The sequence below is a fragment of the Xenopus laevis genome, chromosome 3S (assembly GCF_017654675.1).
Source record: "Xenopus laevis strain J_2021 chromosome 3S, Xenopus_laevis_v10.1, whole genome shotgun sequence".
In the NCBI taxonomy this organism is placed as follows: Eukaryota; Metazoa; Chordata; class Amphibia; order Anura; family Pipidae; genus Xenopus; species Xenopus laevis.
In genome coordinates this window covers 51803665-51828853 of record NC_054376.1, presented here as the reverse complement: position 1 = coordinate 51828853, position 25189 = coordinate 51803665, and the positions used below count along the sequence as shown (strand labels likewise).

The 25189-nt window shown below is 37.8% G+C and overlaps 2 protein-coding genes across 3 annotated transcripts in view; one reads left to right on the top strand and one right to left on the bottom strand.

Moving 5' to 3' along the window:
* The window catches only part of ap4e1.S (adaptor related protein complex 4 subunit epsilon 1 S homeolog), a 30207-nt gene extending 28095 nt beyond the window's left edge, over window positions 1–2112 (top strand). Inside the window, exons 20-21 of the mRNA XM_018255431.2 lie at window positions 556–713; window positions 1697–2112. Coding sequence (XP_018110920.1) covers window positions 556–713; window positions 1697–1857 — 319 coding nt within the window. The 3' untranslated portion in view covers window positions 1858–2112. The remainder of the gene's footprint in view (window positions 1–555; window positions 714–1696) is intronic.
* A 3141-nt stretch (window positions 2113–5253) lies between these two features.
* tnfaip8l3.S (TNF alpha induced protein 8 like 3 S homeolog) overlaps window positions 5254–25189 on the bottom strand; it is a 33687-nt gene continuing 13751 nt past the window's right edge. For both annotated transcript variants that reach the window (XM_041588298.1, XM_041588299.1), the window contains exon 2: window positions 5254–8082. In XM_041588298.1, coding sequence (XP_041444232.1) covers window positions 7520–8082 — 563 coding nt within the window. In that variant the 3' untranslated portion in view covers window positions 5254–7519. The remainder of the gene's footprint in view (window positions 8083–25189) is intronic.

The following is a 25189-nucleotide window of genomic DNA, read 5'->3' as shown; positions in this document are numbered from 1 at the left end:
AGTTTATACAGTATATATAGGAGTATATAATACACAAAAGCCATGAATATCTTGTAAATTATATCCTTATAAACGGTGAGTTCTGATGTCACCAGTTATAAACGGTGAGTTCTGATGTCATTTCGGTCACATGACTCACTGAAATTTGTGTATTATAATAAATAAAGTACCCCCAGTTGTAAAATATGAGGATATTAGAAGTTACCTCGGAGTTCCATGACCTGTATAAAAACACTCGGCCTTTGGCCTCGTGTTTTTATATGGTCATGAAACTCCTCGGTAACTTATAATATCCTTATATTTTACAAGAGGGGGTACTTTATTCACTATATCTTTAGCTTAAACCATTATATTTCTCATGGGGTATTGTAGAATTAGGCACATTGCATGGCCCCTTAGAAATGTTTGTGCAGATAAAAACACTCTCCCATGGATAAGATGCCCCCCCCCCCCTACCAGTTCTAGCTCTTGGGTGTGTGTGTGTATATATAGTTATTAGGAAGGGAAGCTAACTGAGCATTTGTACAAAATTGATATCTCTTTTTCCTCATGTAGACCTTTAAGTATTTCAACTGAAGAATTTGGCAAAATGTGGCCTTCGTACACAAGTGAACTGAAACACAAGATAACAGTCGTCAGTGGCCAGAAGTCTCTCACAGGGGTTCTTCGCACCTTACAGCAGGGAATTAACCTTTATATTGTCGAAATTATAGGTAAGATTACCATGTGCACCTCTATATACCCTTCAATTGACATTCCATTATTTCAACAAATGTAAATGTATGGCTAATAATCCCATCTACACCATTTCATATCTACACCGAATTCTTATGTCATGTTTGTTATGCACTTTGCATAGACTGCACCTGATGAAGAGATTGTCAGTGGATGAGATGTTCTAATGTACTGTGGTTGTGAGACGGCTCAAAGCAGTTCTGCATATTGTACCCAGGTGGTGAACACAGTGTTTTGAAATGTTGTTGTACCTGTCACCTCCAGGGCTGCCATAGGCAGAGCATTACTTAAACATCTGCCTGTCAACACTTCCTATACAGATGTTTGACTGTATGGGGCACATTTATCAAGGGTTCGAATACTCAATTTGAATTTTCGAGTTTAAAAATTCAAACATTCGATTTTTAATCAACCTATGCGAATCTAAATTCAAATGTGAGATTTATCACAACTCGACCATGAAAACAGTCCTAATTCCAAATATTCTCCACCTTAAACCTGCCAATTACATGTACAAGTCAATGGCTGAGGTCCGCTGAGCCATTTGGAGATGTTAATAGCCTTCCTCACATTCAAGGTTTTTTTCGGGAGAAAAATTTGTATGAATCGCATACAAATCGAATACAATTCAAATTATCCGGGTTGGAACCATTCAATCAAACATTAGCCGTTAACATTTCTTCTTAAATAACCTCCCAGTCGAATTGCGAGTATATTCGAATTTTTAAAAAAAACGCACATGAATTCGAAATTCGACCTGTGATAAATGGGCCTTCCCATGTGACTCATTCACACATCATTGTACTGTAATATGTCATTTAGCAGCACAGGAGACTCAAAGAAATCACTGAACAAGAAGAACAAAAACACTGTAATTTGTTAGTGCTATAAAAATGATAATAATAAAAATGAATATGAAGTGACTAACTGTTATTATTTGTATTCTTTTTTTCTTGTTAAGGTGATGAAGGGTTAGCTGCATGCCAGATGCTCCCCACAGTGCCCTCCCTGCTACACTGTCACTTCAGTTCTGGGCTTCTGACATTATGGATCAGATCACTTTCTTCCACTCTGCCGGACTGTTTACTACATCAGTGCCAAAAGGCATTAGAAGAACAGTGACCATTGTTGCCTACTTCTAGCAATGCTGATGTTTACATGGTTGCATCCTTTGTACTGAATGCCAAAGCTACATTCTAGCTACCAATCCGTGGACTCCTGAGTGTACAGCATGGTGAATCGCTACAAGACTTAAAAAGAGATTTTTTTTTATTGAACTTTTTTACTAAACTTTTTTTTTTTTCATTTCCCAGCAAGTGATGTGTTTCAGTACCTGCTAATTTATTTTGCACAATCATGAATGTAAAAAGGTTTTATTTTTATGCTGTTTAAAAGAGAAACCCTTTGGCACTCATTTAGAATTAGAACTAACAAATAAGGCTGGCTCTTTTTAATAGGTTTCCTCTTGTTCAATTTTGATCATATGCCTCTTTTCTTGTTTCCCATTTGTCTTCCTTTGATTTGCCACAACGGAATGATGTTTTTTCCTTTGATGAAAAGAAATAATTCTGAATATTAAAGGGATACTGTCATGGGAAAAAATTTTTTTTTCAAAATGAATCAGTTAATAGTGCTGCTCCAGCAGAATTCTGCACTGAAATCCATTTCTCAACAGAGCAAACAGATTTTTTTTATATTCAATTTTAAAATCTGACATGGGGCTAGACATTTTGTAAATTTCCCAGCTGCCCCAGTCATGTGACTTGTGCCTGCACTTTAGGAGAGAAATGCTTTCAGGCAGGCTGCTGTTTTTTCTTCTCAATGTAACTGAATGTGTCTCAGTGGGACATGGGTTATTACTATTGAGTGTTGTTCTTAGATCTACCAGGCAGCTGTTATCTTGTGTTAGGAAGCTGTTATCTGGTTACCTTCCCATTGTTCTTTTGTTTGGCTGCTGGGGGAAAAAGAGGGGTGTGATATCACTCTAACTTGCAGTAAAGAGTGACTGAAGTTTATCAGAGCACAAGTCACATGACTGGGGGCAGCTGGGAAGTTGACAAAATGTCTAGCCCCATGTCAGATTTCAAAATTGAATATAAAAAAATCTGTTTGCTCTTTTGAGAAATAGATTTCAGTGCAGAATTCTGCTGGAGCAGCACTATTAACTGATTCATTTTGAAAAAATTTTTTTTTCCCATGACAGTATCCCTTTAAAGTATCATACCAAAAATATCGTTCATGGTTAACTGATTAGCTTAGATTGTACAAAGACTTGTTCAGTATTGCAGTAGTTTAATCAAATAAAAATACCTATTTTAAACCTAATCCAGAGGAAAAAGTCTGAACCCAAAGTCTCTGGTTCAACATTTTAGTATAATTAGATGTGTGTCATTATGGTTTCTCATAAAACCCTAGGTAATGCTTGTCTTCATTTCTATAGGCTCAGGTAATTCAAGGAAAATATTCTCAAAAGAATATGTCAAAGACTGACTACCAATTATGTTTGCAAGAATTAAATATTTATTTCCTAAGGATTATCTTTTTGAACTAAGAAACAATTCGAGTCATGTTCATGTGTGTAAGATGAGCCATGGTTGAACAGAGGTGAAAAATATTCTGCAGTGACCAAAAGAAGTCTTCATATGACAGCAGAATGCAGGGAGGATCTCTATTTTGAGATTTTAAGAGACTTTGCTGGGCCAGGTTTGGGGCCCCAACCTTCAATCAAAGTAGGAAAGATGCGGGAGTGCTAGAAAAATGCAGAGAAAATCTGAGGAAGAGCCCAATGTAAAGATAATGATTTAGAGATTCAGCACTGCCTTATGAATGAAAAACTGCCTCTAATACATTCAACCAAATCGAATAGCATGTCACTGAATTGGGCCATAAAGCAAAATAAAAGTTTTAGGGAAACATTTTGGATTCCCTGCATGTCTGCTTTTTGATGAGAGTTTGAGACCTACTTGACAGCTAAAGTTTCTGCTCTTTCAGCATTACTTCTTTTCCCATTAGCAGATGAAGAATTAAAAGCTTTGCAGAAGCAGTTTTCTGGAATAAATCAACTTTTAGATGTCTGGTAGCAACAAGGGACCTGAATATTACATTGGATCAATTGTCTAAATACCCAAGCTTTTGAAGATACTGGAAGTGTTTTTTTTTTTTTCTTTGCTGTCAAGGTTACGGACTTCTAATCAGTAACTGCTGCAAAAAGAGGAGAATGGTTAAGAATTTTGCTTTTTAAACAGAAATATACAGTATGTTAGCAAGCATGCACACAGTGTTCACAATAATAGCAGTCCATCATCACTAAGATGATCAACCACTGTTGAAATTCTATTTCTACTTATAAACTACTTATAATTTACTAGTAGGTGTATTAGAGTAATAGAAAACCAACAGTCATGCCATGCATGATGCTGATTCTGTGTGACAATCATTAATTGAGGCTTCTTCAAAATAAAATATAAATGTTAAAAATAATAATAGCTTGTTCCAAATAATAGCAGTGTGGAGTTCAATTAGTGAGGTTTATTTAAGAAAGGAAGGCATCAAATGTTGTGCATGCTGGTTATAGTGATAGGAAGTTGATTGGAGAGGGGAAAACATATAAAGATGTGCAGAAAATGATAGACTGCTCATCTGAAATGATCTCAAATGCTTTGAAATGGCAACCAAAACCTGAAAAACGACCATATGAATGAGTAGAAGACTCAGCCAATGATCAGTTCCAAGAAGATCAAAGAAGGTCTACAGTTACCTGTGAGTACTGTTACAGTTAGAAGACGCCTATGTGAAGCCAAGCTATCAGCAAGAAGCCCCCCCAAAGTCCCATTGTTGAAAAAAAAAAAGATATGCTGAAGAGCTTACTATTTGCAAAATAACACATTGACTGGCCTATGGAGAAATGGTGCAACATTTTGTGGACTGATGAAAGCAAGATTGTTATTTTTGGGTCTAGGAGTCACAGATCGTTTGTCCCAAACACTGATTTCAAGTCACAGTACAGTGTGAAGACAGTGAAGCATGGCGGCACAAGCATCATGATATGGGGATGTTTCTTAGCAGCCAGGCAGTGGTTTGAGTAGTAGTAGGAGAGAGGCTAAATAGAAAGATAAGGACTAAAAAGTAACAATAATAATAAAATTATTAAGTAAGTAGTTTTTTTGGCTGCCTGGATCGGTAATTCCCATTTAAAAGCTGGAAAAACAGAGGAAGGTGAATAATGCAAAACGTATAAATAATTAATGTAGACTGATTGCAATGGTGCTATGAATAGTACATGCTATAACATACTAAATTAAATACAGTGTTACTGTTTCTATAAACAATGGGGACATGCAAACGAAAATAAAAAAGGCTTTCTGCAGTGTGCCAGCTAAATAGGAAAAGTGTGGATACATGAGAATACCGCTCTTATGGATGTTACATAGCAAGGTATGTTTCCTGCAAAATAAAGTCCCCTAACACTAGAAAGCCTGTGTGTGAACCTTTTGAAAAACAAACAAGACAGAAGCCATGTTTAAAGCCATTTCCTGTTCACTGAATTAGAGTTGGTTTATTACAGGACTATACAGCAACCAGGCAAACAAGGTGGAACAAGAGCATCTTGTTGGTTATGCATCGTTCTATAAGTAACTGTTTGAAAAAGCATTTTATTCAACCAGAGATAATACTGTACCTTGTGTTTTATATCACCAGCTGCATCAGTCTGGCAGCAGAACATTGCACTAGAAAATGAACTGGCACACGACAAATATTGCACAATAACCGCACACTCATGCTAAGATACTATTTGTCTTTTTTTTTGGAAAATACATTTTACAAATCGGCTTTTTTTCCCACATTATTTATTTTGATATGATTGTTCACAGACTTATAATAGTTCACCTTTATCGCCTGAAAATACTATTATAGATCCAACAAAGTAGGTAGATGTCTTCACATATCACCTTGTCTTTTTAAAGAAATATATTAGAAAAGTATCCCTTTAACTGCTTTTGTTTAGAAAATGTATATTCTTTAAAGGGCAAATCAAGCTAAAGTTACTGGGGGGGGGATGGATTGGTTATACAACCCCACTGAATTTAATCACTTATCCCAAATTGGTGCTCCACTTCTTTTAAAATTGCACTGGCCCAGGGTTACTTAATGGCAGGGTGATTGGATGGCATTTTCCTTCTTGTTCCCAGCTATTCTCTGCAGCAGGTCCGCCAGTAGAAGCTTTTTCCAAAGAATTTGGGTTCATGTATGGCCAAGTATGGGGTAAGCAATTAATATCACTGGGAGTGCCAATCAAAATGCAAATGGCTTTACCCCTCCTTGTCCTTTAACCAGAACAAATATCCTTGTACGTGTATCCTCCACAAACCCTGAGCACCAACTGAAATCACAGTTTTTACATGTAAGCAAATAGTATATCGAGAGTTTTGTTCTTATTTATATAGGGTTATGACTTCACGTGAACTCAATAACCTACGCTGGCAGGGTCTGTACATGACTGTGGATACAATATATTTGTGGGTTCTTATTATTGATGCAAAGAAACAAAACCAACCCTCATTAAAGTCACCAAGTTGAGAATGGATAATTCTGATGTCCCACTTCCAGCACTCATCAGGGCAGTTTGGATACAATAGGATAGGAGGTAAAGGAATTATCCTAGGCTTACAGAATTATATTATCCAGGATAATATAACTCTGCAAGCCTAGGCCTAGGAAAATTCCTTTATCTCCTATCCTATTTTCTCCAAACTGCCCTGATGAGTGCTGGAAGTGGGACATCAGATTGCATATAGAATAAATGGTAGTAATGGCAGTCATACTGGTGTATATCAATAGTAGAAAAGCTGAATACTGAATTGAGAGATTTTGGGGGGCCCCATCTCTATTTCATACTCTCGCTGCATTTTAGATTACTGAAAAAAAATATATTTATACTGCCTGGTGGAATATACTTTATACTGCCTGGTGGAATATACTTTACAGTTTACAGGTTAATACCATTTTTCCTAGTTGGTGGATTAATTTACTACTGATTTTGTGAAGTAGCTACCTAACTACCACTGTGTGAAAATATATCTGAAATAGCTCTTGGTCCCTCCATTGACAAACTATTATAGTTACCTTTTAATTTGCGCCCATCATGTTGAGGCTAAAAGGTTACTAGGGGGTGTAATACATTTCTGCTCATCGTATATATAAACTGTACCAAAATGTATTCAAACGCATGATTACATAACTTTACATACAAGTGAAACACGATGATACCATGACTGGAGTTTGTTGATCCTTTGCATGATAAGGTAACTTAGAAGAAAGCAGGTGTTGGTACAATGGAACATTCTGTATGTCTGGTTGCTCCCCTGTGATTATCACAGTTCTTTGCTTTTGCTGGAAAGCTTGAACATGGTATAGCAGTACTAAATGAAAATACAAAGTACTTCATAAGAAACAGTGCTCTGATGCTTTGCTTGGGAATCCATTTCTCTGATGCTTACTGTTAGATCAAGTTCAGTTCTGCTTGAGCCACCAGTTCAATGAAGTTGCTTACAGATGTCTGTTGATGTGCTCTTTGCTGAAGGTATACGTATTCATAATAGCAACAAAGGCCTCATTCAGTGAACGTGTAAAGATAACAGATTCCAATCCTCTGACAAGAAAGCAAACACTGCACTCTAGACAGACGTGTGCTGTACTGTTATCCGGCCACCTGGAATGACAAGGCCATTAAAATGCAGTTTTCACTTAGTGGGATTATAAACACGATGTTCCTGAAGGCAACAATTTAAAGAACCCTTTCATCAAGTAATTTATTGACCCCTTCACAAATCCTTTTGAGGTACGGCCTGTAATTTCCTTCAAGGCTATAGAGGGCAGTAAGGAATTCCACATCAGCAAAATGATTAAAAACCCTGTCGATGCGACTGTGGGATTTTGGTGTTAGATGGCGCTGCACCAATTCATGAAGAAGAGTTTTACATTCGTGCAACAGTCCGGAAAGCACATTTTTATCAAACGTGTACTCAACCTCAAAGAAACTGACTGCAGTCATGCAGGTCTGATTCAGTTTTTTCCTGAAGTTTTCGACTATTTCAAGTTCTTCCAGACTGAACTGTTTATTTCTGTACAGAATGCCGACTTTTACTGCAACCTTTACAAGGTCCTTCAGGACCTTGTGGGCCTCTTTCTTGTTTTTTACATATTCCTTGGTTACTTTAAAGAGCTCATCAAATATTTCACTGCTTGTGTCATCAATAAGCATGTTGGCCATGGTCTTTGTTGCCATCTTACTGAGGATCTTCTTCTGGGCTTGAACAGCAAAGCTCTTTGAGCTAAATTGCTCAGGACCTGTAGAGTGAGAAGTTAGATATATACAATTTTAATACAGCACCACATATTGAACAACCTCATTTTTCTAAACTCTTGAAGAGCCTACAGTACTTAGTCAAAATGACAAGCAGATTCATATAGTAGGAGACAAATACATTTACCAACTGCAGCAGGTAATAGATTGACAAAGCTCTAATGATGCAGTGAATCTCATGTATGTAATCCACCACGTCATCATTGACCCTATCATTAGTGGTCTTTATGTTTTGGGGCTTTCCATGTCCTTTAAGGTATTAAACTCTAAATAGATGTCAAGTCAAGAGACAGGAGATGGAAGGAAAAAAAGTCAACTGGATTCTCAGATCAGGTACAATCAACCTCTTGCACACCACTTAATTTACTTTACTTTAATTTCATGCTGGTGCTCCCTGATTCCTAGCTTCCGCTTCTCCAAACCAATTTGAACTACAAATAAAGGGAATAAGGCACGTTGTTTTCTGCTTTACAATAAATACTATAGGGAGATAGCTCACCGTGCCTTCTCCCTTTACCCATGGTTCTCAGACCAGATATCATTCACTGAAAAGATTTCTTGGTGTAGTCCTGGCTGTACCTAGTAAATGAACCATTAGCGGTCAATCAATATCGATTCTGATAGGTTGCCTGTTTGACATTATAACACATAACTAGTGATGGGCAAATTTCTCCCGTTTTGCTTTGCGGCGAAATTTGCAGGACGACAAAAAATTCACAAAAACTTAGTGAAACTCTAAAATTGACGACCGCGTCAATTTTGATTCCAGTGTTAAAGTCAATGGGTGTCTAAATAGTGTTGACGCAGGGCGATTTTGACTCGAGTGACGCTTCGGCCGCGCGTCCAAAAATGTTTTTGCCGCTGACGAATTTTTACAAATTTATTCTCTGGCGGTGAAATGCAGAAACTCCCCACAGATGCACGCCAGGCAAATTTATTCGCCCATCACTAGCCATAACCATACCTCCCTATGCATTTTTTTTTTTTTAAAAACAAAGTCAGGAGGTCATAGAGACATAGAGCAAAGAAACACATAAAGCAAAAAGCTAAAGTTTTAAAAACTTTAAAAAAAATATGAAAACGTTAAGTAAAAAATGGTGTGAAGAGGAGGAAGTGTACTAGAGGCACTGTCTGACTTGCATAGCTATTCTGTTGCTTTCATCTAGCCTTGAGAAATGGTAGTTTCATCCAATTATTTCCACTGTCCTTATTATCAGTGTTCTTTTTCATTCCTTCTATATCCCACTCACCTTCACTGCTCAAATAAGCGCCTGAAGCAGCAGCAACATAACATGCACTATAGAGTCTGTCATAATAAATATACAAAGATTCTAAAAAAAAAATAAAAAATATCAAGGCACACAAAAGAATCTGGCTAAATGAATATATTAAAAAGTCCAGTACACAATACATGTTACTGTACAATGCATTATATTGGAGACCTATCACCTTCAGGCAGCAGTTCCATTCTGACAGAAGTTATCAGAGAAGCTACTGGTGCTTGAGAAATAAAAGAATATTTAAATTCAAAGTGCTATGCGGCAATCAAAGCAAAACCCTGCGCAGGCTGGACCCCAAGAGTTAGCTAGCTCACCAGCTAGAGAATGTAAGTATTATTTCTTGCTGGTGCATTCATTTCTCTGTGTTAATTTTCTTCAGCCTGAAAATGTCTGAGAATATTGTACTTGCGCTGCCTGAAGTCCCAAAGGCGTCTGGAATGGAAGTACTAATGTTTACAATGTTTTTTTTAAAGGAGTTTGCTTATAGAATGTAGTGGGTTTTTTTTTTTTTCGAAAGCTCCGCTACTGGGTCCATTAGTTGAATTGGTTTTCAGTAGCTCTAACCCCCCCCCCCCCCCAAAGTTTTTTGGGCAAGAAGACACTGGTGAAAAAAAAAAAAAAACTTTGGCATGCTCCTACGTAAAATTGTGCTGTTTAAAACTCGGTGGCATGCAAACTAATCTAGTTAGTGTGTCTCTCAAAGTACCCCAGGCCACTTTCACTCTCTACGGTGCTACCTCTACCCCTCCATGTCTGCCTGTTGCCACAACTCTGAACACTGCTCTGCCCAACCATCTATCCACAAGATGCTGATCACACAGTCACTATCATAAATAAACTTAATAATGTGGATACATACCACCTACATGTGAGCAATATGCAAGAGTCTCAATGCACACAGAATTCATTGATGAAACATACAAAGTGACTCGCTTCAAACATTTGTGCAAAATCACCACAGCAAATAGTTTCAAATTATATTCATCAGAGGATCGTCAGTGGCGCAAAATGCGTCAGGAGGGAGGGGCCGACATGAGGAAGACATTGCCTTGTGGTATGTTATGAAGTAATGCCTATGCATTGATTTTTATAATTTAAAACTATTTGCTGTGGCAATTTTTCACAAATAAATGTTTGAAGTGAGTCACTTATGATTACACACTCCTGCCCACTAAATTAATTTCGCTGTCTGCAAAAACAACCTGACGGCCGGTGCTATTCCCTCTAAGTCGGCCTTCCTAGCAGGACCATCCAGAAGTAACTGTCCACCACACCTTGTCCATCCACCCATCCAATTTTGCCTGCCCATCAATCCATCCACCAACCTACCCATCCCTCTGCCCAAATCTATCCAATCTGTTCATCCACCCAAATCCATTCATCGACCTCCCCAGCCATGAACTGCCAAGGTCATGTAACTCCTCAGTACAGTTGCATGAAGAGGAAGCAGACCCTCTATAATCAGAATACTTCACAGTACAACTCATACTCACACTGTTTTTGGAAGTAGGTTCGCTCACACACAGACGGATATGCAAGGGAGCGGGCACAGATAGAAGCGTGTGCTGGTAAGATTTAGAGCATAGTGGGCCCTTCTGAAGATTTTCTTGCGGGGGCCCAGTAGCTTATTGGTAAATCACTGCCTTAGTGACTTATACTATCCTTACATACTGATTATACAATATATAATCAGATTTCTGCCTCTTGCATAAAGAAATAGAGTCATTGTTGGTGGTTAAATATGTAGCCTTATTTAAAAGTCTTGAAAAAGATATACGATAAGAAAGAACACAAGAGACCCACATATATTATTGTTAACTGAAAAGACAAAATCCACATATTCCAGGTATTTCCAGGTAAACGGATATTAGACCAGCTACCGCCTCTGAGATAAGTTTTTAGATTTTCAGTCTCCCAGCTTTGTTCTAACAAATGGTTTGTAAACCATTTGTACCTTAGAATGGTCTTTGGGAATCATATAATTATTTTTTTAATTTTGATAAGTGAATGTGAAAAGATTTCACTCAGGCCAAGGGACCTGTTGTACTGTGCTGCTTCTGCAGATGGTTCATTAGAGTTTTTTTCTCTAGAAATGAAGCAAAGTTATATATGTATAGTTAGTTGCCCTGTGCATCAAATGATTAAATGCAAACACAATATTATAGGAGATTTTTAGTGTTCATGTTACATATATAAAATAGACATTTTCCCTTTAAAAATAGAAGTCTAATGATTTGGTCATAGGTAAAATATATTATAACTGCCTCAGAATTACACAAAATAATTTTTCAGGTTTTATTTAAACAACAAGAATGCTCAAATTCTGCATTTGAAAAGCATTCCAGTTATGACTTGACTCAGCTCAACCATGTGCCCTATTCCTCTTTATTATAAGCAGCAGACCTGCAGTCCTTCCTTGTCTAGCCCACTTTTGCTTTCTGAGCACTCCTTCCCTCTCTCTCTGACTATGGAGACCTCAAAGAGGGGAGAGGAGCTTCACACTACACAAGGAAGGGGGGTTACAGGTGTGAGCATTAATACACAAGGTTAAACAGTCATAGCAGCCACAATACACGACTCCTTTCTAAGAAATCCACCCAAACAGAGTCGGACTGGACATTGGGGGCCCACCGGGTTCCAAACCTCTGTGGGCCCCAGCGCACATATGCAAACTCCAGGGGCCCCATGTGCATGTGCCAACTCCAGGGCCCCCGTGCGCATACACCAACTCCGGGCCCCTTATGCACATGTGCAAACGGCAGTGCGCATATGATGGCGCATGCCGCTGCAGCTTGTTTTTTTGGGGGGACCAACAGATCGGGGGAAGGGGTCTGGGCCGCGTCCACTGGGTTTTTTCCCGGTGTCCCCCTGGCCCATTCCGACCCTGTACCCAAATATAATTACATGTAATTCCAAGGGTTTTTCAATCCATTATCTTTAAGTTAAATAAAGTTTCATATTTCCTCTTTAAAATTAAGCAGCTATTTTATTTTCTCCCCTCCTTACACACTGTCAGACTATCATGTGCAGAGTACTGCTTCTAACCAATTACAGTAGGGCAAGGTGGTGTATTTACACACATAACCATACTAAGGTTTCATAGCTAGTGTATCCTACACTCCCTAACCTTTTACCCTCTAAATCTATTTATCTATGGGTAGAGCCAATTATCTAATGTAATCATCACACTTTTTTAGAGGCAGCTTGGGACCTTTCGGTTGCAAAGTACAGATGGTGCATCATATGTCTGACACGTCAATAATGTCTGCCCCATCTGTATCTGCTGTAGACGGTTTCCTGCTTCTACATCAAAGTCTATAATGTTTTCAATAAGCCAAATCAATAGAGTGGGCAGCATGTTTTGTATATTGCCCTTAAGTTATAATTTTTCACTTACTCATAAAGGCCAAATTATACAGCTCCAACAAATTCATTATTTATATCAAATGATTTTTTTTTTTTTTTAAAAGGATTTTTCTCACTCCTGCAGTTGCTGCTTAAGGCTTCTTTTTCTTTGAGTGATGGTCCATACAACCTTTCCAGATCTGCCTGTGCCATACACATGCACCATAAATGCATCATTTGGGACAAAGGCACCCAGCCATATTGGTAAATATAGAACAACCAAGATCTTTTACTGCACACAATCCTGTATAAAGTTACATTCTCAAGTTATCAAGTGTACCTGAAGCTCTATACAAAGAAAAAGATTGAATTAACTTATTGATAATTTTATTACTCTTTCTATTCAGGCCCTCTCCTCTTCATATTCCAGCCTCTTATTCAAATCAATGCATGGTTGCTCGAATAATTTGAACCCTAGCAACCAGACTGCTGAAATACAAACTAGAGAGCTGTTGATTAAAAAGCGAAATAACTCAAAAGCCACAAATAATGAAAAAAGAAAACCAATTGCAAATTGTCTCAGAATATGCCTCTCTACACTTTTAAAGGTGATCAACCTTTTTAAAGGGAATTCAAACCCAAATAGAAAATGCTGGTACACTTACTCCTCCGATTTGCCATTTGAATTAGTATTTTTGCAATTACATTAACTGTGATTCATTATTTTTCTATGTGGGTTTAGTTCCCCTTTAAAGGACAATGCACCCTAGTGTATGGCCGTTATATATTTCCACGATTAGTTTGTCAGTGTCCACAAAATAATCCCTTGTTGCAATGTCATGTGCCATCTGGGGTAGAGAGGACACATAGATCTTGGGTTACATTTAGAGAGAAATAAATAGAATCAGGAGGAGGAGATTCTCTTGAGCCAAATGGTATAGCAGTAAAAGAAAAATTATATTCACCACTCACAAAATATATAGATAATATTCTGCCCTATGTTTTCTATATATACTGCCGCACGCAAAGTTGCTTTAGGGATTGCTCATACCACATGAAGCCTCACACAGATCACATGGCAAGGAGCCTGTCAAAAATCACTACCGATTACTTTGATTTATTTGATGGTAGATTTGCCTCCAATTATTGTTGCTGTTTTATAGAAATGTGTTAAAGGCTGCAGCTTGTGGTGACGGGAAAGTCTTCTGAATCATATATCTGCTGTTGGATAAAAACAGACGTGCACACTCGTATCACTGTGTTAAATCTTCTATAATCACACATGAAGGAATCCTTCAGCCCTAAGCCATGAGCTCGCATGTTTTCTCCGGAGATGATTGCATAAACTCTTCAGTTTAACAGAATTTCCCAGCTGCCAAATTCTAGGACAAATGTGTATATACAGGCCCAAAAGCATCCAAATACCATCACTGGAGAATGGCATTTGAAAATCTCCTGCATGTCTCCAGTGCCTGACCAGTTCTACATGTGCACACGCATGTGCATTAAGGAGGAGGATGGGGGAAAAGAGAGGTATTAGAAGGGGAGGGGACAGGTAGGGGAAGGGGACAGGAAAGGGGAGGAGACAGGTAGGGGAAGTGACGGGAAAGGGGAGGAGACAGTTAGGGAAAGGGAGTGAGCAGATCCTGCCTAGGGGCACCTGGATATTAAATCCAGACCTGAGAATATAATAGTCACAGTGCTAGTTTGCATGTACAAACCTTACAGAAAAGTAATAGGGACATTTATTGATTTGCACAAAGAACAGAAACAAATGTGTTTGCCTAATTATAGTGCCCACCTACTGTGGGTGGCAGATTTGCCCCACAGCCATAACCTGCAGCAAACTATTAAGGCTTAAAGCTGGCAATATAGATACTGATCAAATAACATGAAACAAAATTTTGGTTACAATTTTTGGTACATATACAGGTAAAGGATCAGTTATCTGGAAAACAGTTATTTAGAAAGCTCTGAATTAAGGGAAGGTTGTCTCCCATAGACTCCATTTAACCAAAGAATTAATATTTTTAAAAAGACTTTTTCTCTAAACAACAAAATAGTACATTGTACTTGAATCCAACTAGGATATAATTATTTTCTTTTTTAATTATATTTATTAGCATTTGAAAATAAACAGTATGACAAAACACATCAAAGTGACACAATTGCATGAAAAGTGCACCAGTTAAGGAAAAGAAAATCTCACTGAATAAAAGAGCAAAAAAAGAGAACATGAAAAGAAAAAATTACACAACTGGCTGTAAATGTGGATAAAACATAAACACAAACATTTTCCTCTCTAACAGCTACATGAGCAAAGGAACCCATAGAGATAAACAATTTAACAAATTAATTAGGAATTCTGGATAACGGGTTCCATACCTGTATACCGGTAGGACAATCCTGACCAATATCCATTTACCAAAGATAATTGTTATTGTTAAATGGAGATTGATTAGGCATGGGTGAAAATATAATGTTTTGATGTATCATATCAGCAAGTGTGGATGGATAAAGGCTGCAGCTCCTCTTCACTTCCTGCCATTACAATTGTTTGGGCTAAAATGTGGCCCCGCCATTTATGACCAGTTGTATGGAATCAATCAGATTAGCCTGACAGACAATTGGTTGGATGCTGTTTAAAATTGGCCATAGTACGACCACCTTTATAATTCATAATTCTACCTGTAATAGACTGATCAACAGCTGAAGGGTTTCTGTAGGTAACTGCGCTGAGGCAATAACTATCCTCTGGTCATAAACTGTTCTTAGTAAAGGTGAAATTTATGTATAATGCAAATATTTAGTAAAATTGTAATATCTTAAGATAGTTGTTCATTTGTTGACCCCTACCTTTGGGCATTTCTCCAGCCTCTTGTCATGTTTTGCTAGTGGGGAAGGAGATTTGGCACATTACTGTGTTTCTAACAGCAACATCGACTATAAGATGATGCACTTTTATTGTGGTTCATAGATATGGTCCAGCTAACTAATGTTATAGGAAGGTTCCCATTCATTAAACATAAAAAAGGGAATAGTGTTGCTTGTTTTGAAATAATAATGTGCTGCATTTAAAGTGGTCATTAGAAAATAGTCCCAGAAAATTTGGGAAGTTCTAGTTCAGCAGCAGTTGGAGAGATTGTTATAAATCTGCAAGAATTTCACTTGAAAAATGTTTTCATAAAAATACTGGAACTTGGAAATATTCATTCACCATATTAATGATATTCATCCATCTGTGCTTACAATGTGACACTGGGGAAAAAATTATATTGACACTTCAGGCTATAAAGAGATACATTATGAAGTGTAAGAATGTTGAGGCATCAGGTGGCTCTCCATTGCTGTGCTTGGAGCATTACACACTGTGGCAGTACATAATCATATCTCCAAGGGAATGTCTGTGGGAATTAGTGTCACATACGTCCTGTCCAACCCAGATCTACACTTTGTATACAACTGTACAGAACAGCCTGGAGATCTTTTCAGAACATCATGGACGAAGGTTTGGTGATAGTCTGATCAAAATAACCTCTTCTGCTGTAGTCTGAAGCAGTAATGGATAGGGTCTCATAGGCCTGCTAGAGATCTGCCGGCCTCATATATACAGTAATTAAGTATTGATGCTAAATTGTATAGGTTTTGATATAGACTCACAATAGAAAAAAGGATGAGCTCAATGTTCCCTCTAAGCTGTGCATGCATGCATTCCCATACAAGTTTTGAAGCAAGCATAGACAACAAATTATGGTGCGCTCAAAGAATTTTATGTGCAAGCATAGTTCTTTCAAAATGTGTACTAAAGAACATTTTTTGCGCCAAATATAAAATGAATTGATGGAAACTATCCAAGACTGGGGAGATCCTCTAGATAGGCCTATCAACTCTAGTCTGTATAACAAAAGATCATTCCCATCAGTCCTTGCTCCTACTTAATATAATAATGACACAATAATGTGTATCACAAATACACACGCTCTACTAATAGTTGCATCCAAAGTAAATTTATCTAGTACATCGGACCGGTTATGCCCGTGACTCTGGATAACGGATCTTTCCGCAATTTGGATCCCCATACCTTAAAGGGGGCCACTCACCCCAAAAAAATATTCAAAATCCTATTTTATCATATTAGTCAAGCAAAATGAACTTTAATTACACAATATACATTATTTGAATCTGGTTTCCTTCAATCTGGGAATTCATAATTATAGCAAGCAGGCAGGAGCCATTTTGTGGATGCTGCTAACCTTGCATAACCTCAGAATCTTGTTTAAAGTATGGATTATTTGGATAAAATGGAGTCTATGGGAGATGGCCTTTCCGTAATTCTGAGCTTTCCGGATAACAGATCCTATACCTATATATGTTTGGGGAGGGCAGCTGTGGCCCTTTTCTCTCACAAAACCAGGGGGGAGCATACAAACATTACACAGGTTGTTCCCTGCCCAGAGCAGAACCAAGACTCCAGCAAGGTGAGTGAGCAATGCTAAGCACTGTGCAAGGTTTGAAGCTACATACACATGCAAAAGAACAAAATTAATGCAGTAGGAAAACAATGAATATTTGTACTGCCCTGGTGGGATCACTGTAGAATAAAGCAATATTCAGTCTATATTTATACTAGTTACGTAATGGATCTCCGCATAGAGACAAATGCTTATAGCTGAACTATTGTCTAGAGCTACTCAACAACAGCCATTCAAGTCAATTACTGTTGGGTAGTGTCAGCATCCAAATATTACTGCATTGCAGGTTTATACAGTACAAAATTAAAAAAAAAATACCAGATAAAATAGTCTACATTAGCTAACCTACTCTTCATGCCCTGTCTGCTTTTATTATATATATTATAGTGTTCTGAATTTTTCTCTTGGTTGCCCTTGTGTTTACTGTTTGACTACAAACCCCTCCACCCTGCAGTGCCAGGATCACTTTAGCCTGATGCTGACCCATAAGAAGATCAGGTATCTAGTGTATCCCTGGACATGTGGTCCTTCATGTGCATTTCTGTTCCATAGATACTTTTATACACATACCCAAGTATGATAATAAAAGTGGAGGCAGGGTTTACTTTTAATGTGGTCCCACATCTTTAATGTACTCCCACTTAAGCCTTGAATAGACAGTTGGTATTTAGCAATGACAGTGTGCATGTGTGCGCAAGCAATTGTGTGTATACATACACATATTTAGGAACTCTGCCTCAAATGAAAAATTCAGGACTTTGAAAACATCCTTCACGCCATCTCTATTCTGGGAAAGAAGAGAATGTAATGCCTATCTGATTCTTTACACAACAAAAGGATTTTTTTTTCATGTTTTGGGGTCTGGAAAAACTGTATTATTAGATGGAGACTCTGCCAGAGAAATAATTTCCTGAGAACGTGTCCTCCTACTGCTGCCTTCCATCTGTTATCATTATGCATTTCATTTAATGATCTATTATTGTACATGTTTGTAAGGGTACAATGGGGGCTGTATAGTGTGATTTTCATGGCAGATACATCATGCCTAAAGAGATGAGTTGTAATGTTAACCTTGTGTGTGTTGGCAGGTGTACATCTCATAATGACTTTTTTATGATTTGAATTTGTTTAGATATTCTATTTGAGAAAAAAGGACATAAAATAAAGCTAGTATGTACTACATAGTAATAGCTTTGGGAGACTACAGAACAATATTACCTAATATAGTTACCTGCCCATCACGGTTCAGTACAGCAGTCAATATCAATAATATGGGGACAAAAGTCTGCTGTGCGACACATTATCCAGAATACCCATTTTGGCCCCTCCATAATTACATTTATTAATGTCATCCCCTCTGTATCTAAACTTCAAATTTAGGCAAGGGGATTGTGTTTAGACCTCTTATGGCAATGGTTCTCATGCAATTTAGTGATCTTGGAAAATAAAATGAGTGCCCTTGTTCAAGTTTGTGTTCAGAGAGATAATGGAGAGCAATTCGGGATATTTCTGGCCCCATCTCTAGGTCTAATAAAGAGGTGCCTTTTGTTCAGCTTTGGGACACTGCTTGTAGGGCAAGTAATGCATTTTTGAGCACCAGGAATTGGTACTGAGCAACTTTTGGCTCTACCCAATCAAGTGAACCTGATGTTCGATGGGGTTAATATTGGAATTTTGATTGGTGAAATGTCAGGAACAGGGGCCTGGTTCTACCTCCAGGGGTCATTGGATTTTAAATAATTTAGTAAGGACCAAGGAGGAAGCTAAACTGGGATACAAAGAGGTAGGCAACAAACTATATTGAGGAATGGGCAGGCAAGAAAAGTTAAGAAGGAAGGTCCTGATACATGCAAGGCTCAAGGTACATTGGTAGATGCTCAAGGTACCACGGGTACCTACAAAACAGGTAAAGGTCTCAGGGTACAGATTCAAGCAATGAATCAAGGCAGGCAGTGTAAAGTGCATTGTCCAGGAACAGGCCAGGGTCTAAAATCAGAATATTCTGGAGGGCTACCATGGGCAGCATGACCTACCACTGCCAAGGTAACAAAACCAACAAAAATTGGTTCAAATATAAATGAAGGGAAAAAAATATATTACTGCAAACAAACTTTTATTCCGAGTAGTGGCAAACACAACATGTTTCGGGTACAATACCCATTATCAAGTGAATATAGGACCATTAACAAGTGCACCCATTTAAGGCTCATATGAACTTTAACCTATATCCCTTAATGCAGTCTGGGTAATCCATTTATAGGGGAATAGACTCCTTACATTTATAAATGCATTAGTGTGTATACAAGTTCTCTTGCAGCCTATCCATAGCAAAAAACAGTGTAATATATTAACACATCGATTCCTAAAACCCCTGTTCAAACAGTGATATTAAACATCAATAAAGAAGGTTGAAAAATGTTACATACAAGATTTAAAAAAAAGTGGGTTGGAATAAAAAAAATCACAGGCAAGTGTTCAATCTTTATCCATATTCATCCAAGGTAGTTGTGAAATTAAGTGTCCAATTGTTTAGAGGAAAACACAGAACGTCCAATTCCTAAAACAAAGAGACAACGTGTCCAATTTCTTTAAGGAACTAAAGATATCACTTTAGATAGGCCACTGCATACCAACAGCCTGGCCTTCTTCATGATGGGAAACTGCACATCAATGCCTATCCCAGATATCAATAACCGAACATGCTATGCAAAACAAGCCATCATGAGGTCAAATTGTTAACCAAGTACCAGGCTGCATTAAGGGATATAGGTTAAAGTTCATATGAGCCTTAAATGGGTGCACTTATTAACGGTCCTGTATTCACTTGATAAAGGGTATTGTACCCGAAACATGTTGAGTTTGCCACTACTTGGAATAAAATTTTGTTTGCAGTAATCTCTGCTTGAGTTCTTTTTCCTTCATTTATATTTGGATCACATGTGGCAGTTGCAGCACAGAGCAACCATTAAGGAATTGGAGATAAATTGTGAGAATAATTTGTACTGACCACCATCCCCCCTTCTCTACTTGGACAAAACACATTGGTGTTAGTGGCCTTTTAAGTTATAAATTTCACACCATTGGGCAGTACATTCTCCCATGTATGGTCATTCCTGGTGGCTAGAGTGTGCCTGAGTCAGTCTTTAGCTTTCTTCTGTGACATCACTAACCTGCACTAATAGAAGAGAGTTCCCAATGGCACATTCACACTCAAGCAACGCTGATCAAAATACTGCATGTCCCACAGTCTTTTTGCTAAACGCCACGAGCGGTTTTGTCGGATGGTTGTTGGATCGACAAAATGCATCCGACAAGTCAAATGTAGTAGCACGAGTCAAAATAAAATAGAATCTGATGTGTAAACTACATGTAAAATTTTCCATCCAACACAACTGTCTGATATGAATGCTGCATGCTCGGTCTTCTTCCTACTGGATAAAAACAGATGGTGTCTGACATTTTTTCTCATTAAAATACAGTACACTGGCTGTCAGATGTAAAAGCATGAACGAAAGATTCCATCTGACTTTATCTGATCCAACTTTACATTCTAGCTTAGGGGGATCAGATTTTGCAGCATCCTACACAATCTTGTGCCGTTGCGTGGCATGGTGTGGTGTTGCATGGAGGATCAGATAAAATCTGACCTACGATATTGGATTTAAAGCACCAGTGGACAATAAACAATAAGAAACAATCTGCCTATGGCAAACACTGCTTTGATAGGTGGCTGAGAAATGTTGGCTTCTTCTTTTCTGGGCAGTGCTCACATGTCAATGCCACTTCCTTGAATTCCTTGAATTATGTCAATGTCAGTGTCTGCCAGTAATAGACAGCAGACCTCATATGTTGTTTTATGGGAAGCACAGGGAAGTGTCATTGCGCTGAAAACTCTGCTATAGACCAAAGCATAACAGAAATGCTGCTTTGTTGGAGAAAGAAACGGAAACATAAGCACTATGGTCATGATAACCCTTTCAATATCAAAATGTTTTGGCCAAGATGTTTTCACTTTATCAGACATTACATGTTGTTTTCCGGGACAAAGTTTTCATTTGATGCCAGTTTCCCTTTTGATTTAAATGCATGCGGCAGATAACACTGATTTCTATGCAACCATAACAAATTTATCAGAAGAATGGCTAAATAGCCAGCCAGCTTTGGATTTTCTACAGTTTTAAAGAGGACCTAACAAGCTTTTCTCTTTGTAAAGTAGGATATTTGTAACAAGATTATAACGGGCATTTTAACAAGCTTGCTGACATGGCATGAGCTACGGCTGTTCAGCTGAAGCCCTCAAAGTATTCATTTAATTGGCTTGCTACGCGTACACATTTTCAGTCTTTCTATTGTACCTGTGTCATGACAGACTCGGTGTTTATCCATGCTACATCTTGGCCCTCATCTTTTGTATTCCCCTACTACGAATCTACCCAGAAAGCCATAGTGCACAGTAGTTACCAGTAGTAACACCAGTACCAGATAAAGAGCTGGAATAGCCCGAAACGTCACTTTGCTAATGGCATGAATAAATAATTGAATCACATATCGGAGTGCTGCTGGATTTATTGCTTTACCAGTAGTAACACCAGTACCTCAACAATTTGATATATAACTAAAAGCAATAACAGACCAAAGCGGTGCAGAAAATATGGGGTGCAGTCTTCATCACAGGGAAAGAACAGAGCAATTTGGACATTTGAAGAATAATATGAGACAGTGGGCTATACAACGTAACTCAGGACTGGCTGCGAAAAGCAGGATAGTTGAGAGGTATAGTTTTGGTGTTTATGTTTAAAGGAACAGTAACACCAAAAAAGGAGAGTGTTTTTAAAGTAATGGAAATGTGATGTACTGTTGTCCTGCACTGGTAAAAATTATGTGTCTGCTTCAGAAAGAGTGCTATAGTTTATGTTAACAAGCTGCTATGTAGGCATTAGGGATTCACCGAATTCACTATTTTGGATTTGGCCGAATCCCCTAATACCTTGTGGAAGATTCGGTGCATACCGAACTGAATCGAATCCTAATTTGCATATGCATATTAGGGGCGGGAAAGGAAAACGTGGAAAAAATTGGTTTACTTCCTTGTTTTGTGATGAAAAGTCACGGGAAATACCGCCCTGCCCACATATGCAAATTAGGATTAGATTCAGCCAGGCACAAGGATTTTGCACAAGGTTACATAGCAGTTAAGTACTGTATAATATAATGAGAATGTTTCAGCAATCTACTATGTATCCTGAGCCTTTTCTCCCCAGATTGAATGGCTGCCCCCATGGCTACACAGAAGCTTGTTTATATTAACTATAGTAGTCTATCTGAAGTGAACACACACATTTTACCAGTACAGGGCAACAATAATTTATCATTTTTTTTTTGGTGGTTACAGTTCAGCATTTATTCTGGGTGATCTTAAATGATCATCAAAAATCATAGACCTCCAATAGAGGAGAAGAGCCAAGAAATCAGCCATCCCAAAGTGGGTGTGGCTTAAGGGGAAATGTGCCATGGGGAATTGAGGTGCAGTACACTGAATTACTGAAATATTGGGAAGTATGCAATTGACCAGCAGGGTCCATTTCATCTTTAAACACAGTTTAACCCCTTGTTTAACAGGACTAAAAGTAATTGTGCTTCAGTTGTGTTTCCTTTTATTTTAACCTGTGGTCTTTGTTATGGTGTTGTCTTGAGTTTAATAGGGCAGAAAAGGAAACGGAAGCTACAGGTGTGTATGTATATATATATACATATATATATATACATATATACATATATATATATACATATATACATATATACATATATATATATATACATATATATATATATACATATATATATATATACATATATATATATATACATATATATATATATACATATATATATATATACATATATACATATATATATATATATACATATATATATATATATATACATATATATATATATATACATATATATATATATACATATATATATATATATATATATATATATATATATATATATAAATATATATATATATATATATAGGGAGTTACCAGATTTTACATTGTGTCCCTGGTCTCCCATCACTAACACTCATTCTCACTCATGCTCTCTCTCTCACACAATCACTCGCGCTCTCTCTCTATAGGAAAGAAGATGACAAAGTAGTGCACACTGGAATATTACCCTTAGGTGCGTTTTTCAGAGTAGAACAGCCTGGGACCCTCCGGGCTAGAACAGCTGCTATATGACTGATAACATGAAACAGAGATATTAACTGACTAAGCCTGTATTTCAGGCATTGTTTTTGTTATGCCCAGATTACACACACAACTCACACTCTTTGCTTTGCCCACACCAGATAAATAAATGTAGGAACCATATAGAAAAATACAAAAAGGTTGACAGTTCTACATATAATACGGAATATTCAGTCACTGTAAAGACCCATATGGTTAACAATCCTTTTATCTTAAAATCACCTACGCTCTCTATTCCTCAGTTACCAGGCAGACGAATTTAAGATCTCTTAGAAGTATCTAACATCTCTAATTTACATACCTACATTATTAGAGATAGTGACCAATTTCTGTCATGTCACACTGTATTATAGTGTTAAAAAAGGGGTGGTAAAAAAAAAAAGGGGTGGTTCTACCTTTTTGATATGTTGAACCAGGTGGATGTGTCTGGGGAGCCAGGGATCAATAAGACACAATTAAAAGTTATGCACTAGAGTAGGAGTCCCCAACCTTTTTACCCATGAGCCACATTTAATTGGGAAAATAGTTGGGGAGCAACACAAGCAAGAAAAAAGTTCCTGGGGCTATTTGGTAGCCCTATGTGGACTGGCAGTCTAAAAGCATTGTTTGGGGGATTGCTGTCCTAGAGGGACAACCCCTCTAGTGAAAGCTGGGAATGAGGTTTAGTCTGTTACAGGGCTTAGCAACTCTTATAGTACATTCTAGGAATGTAAGATAGTTAAGAAAAGCTAGAAAGAGCAGCATGTGCTCCAACAAGGATTGACAAGGGATTCAGGCTATATTTACTCCCTGGTCCATTTATGCTGCAGGGGATCCAGACCACTATTGCTAGACCTCCAACAGGTGACCCTTTAAACATACAAGGCCATCTCCAAAGGGTGTCTTTGTTTCTGGCTCATTCTTATTTTAACACTACCTTATTTGGATCTGTTTGTATAGCCCTGCGGATTGTCTTGGACAATAAAGCTGTTCTGTTAATTTGTTGGCAAGAACCTCTTGTGCTCTATATCTTTGTTTTTACATAACAGCAAGAGAGGTTTAGTTTCACAACTCCCTCACCTCCTCCATCACTTAGTGAGGGCCCATCTGGGAAAGAGAAACCAATGTGACTCATGTTCTACTGTTTGCTACCTGGAAAGGTCTGTTTTAACCAAGATAGGGTTACATTAGGGTTACATTAGAAATTCAATTATTAAAACAAAGAAGCATTTCTACATGGAATAAAAATTGAATAAATAGGCACAAAAGGAATTTCTTTTATTAATATGCAAAGGCTTCCAAAGGCCCACTCTCAATTTCTCTCTCTAAATTACAACGCCTACTCCTCTCCCCATAATTACTGTGACAAACTGCATCTCACTATCCAACCTGTGTCATTACTCACCATAAAATTAGAACAATATAGCATAATTTATTTTTTTACAGAAAGCTTCTTTTTTCCCCACTCTCATAAGAGGCTCTTATTATATTACAAACAGACCAATGAAAGTCATCCACCTCACTGAACTCTAAAGACCAATTTAGGCCAGATTTGCATTACAGCAGCTAAGTCCCCCCCCCCCAGTTTAAGGACTTTCGCTTTTCTAGCTTTCCTCCCAAAGCCAATGTTGAAATGAAGAAAAATAAAAGATGTTATTTTTCATCTCGGTATATTTGGGGACTTTGCTTTTGTCCTCTTACAGACATATCATTTTCACACAATCATCCTTCCAAACCACAGGATCTCTCCTTTCATTC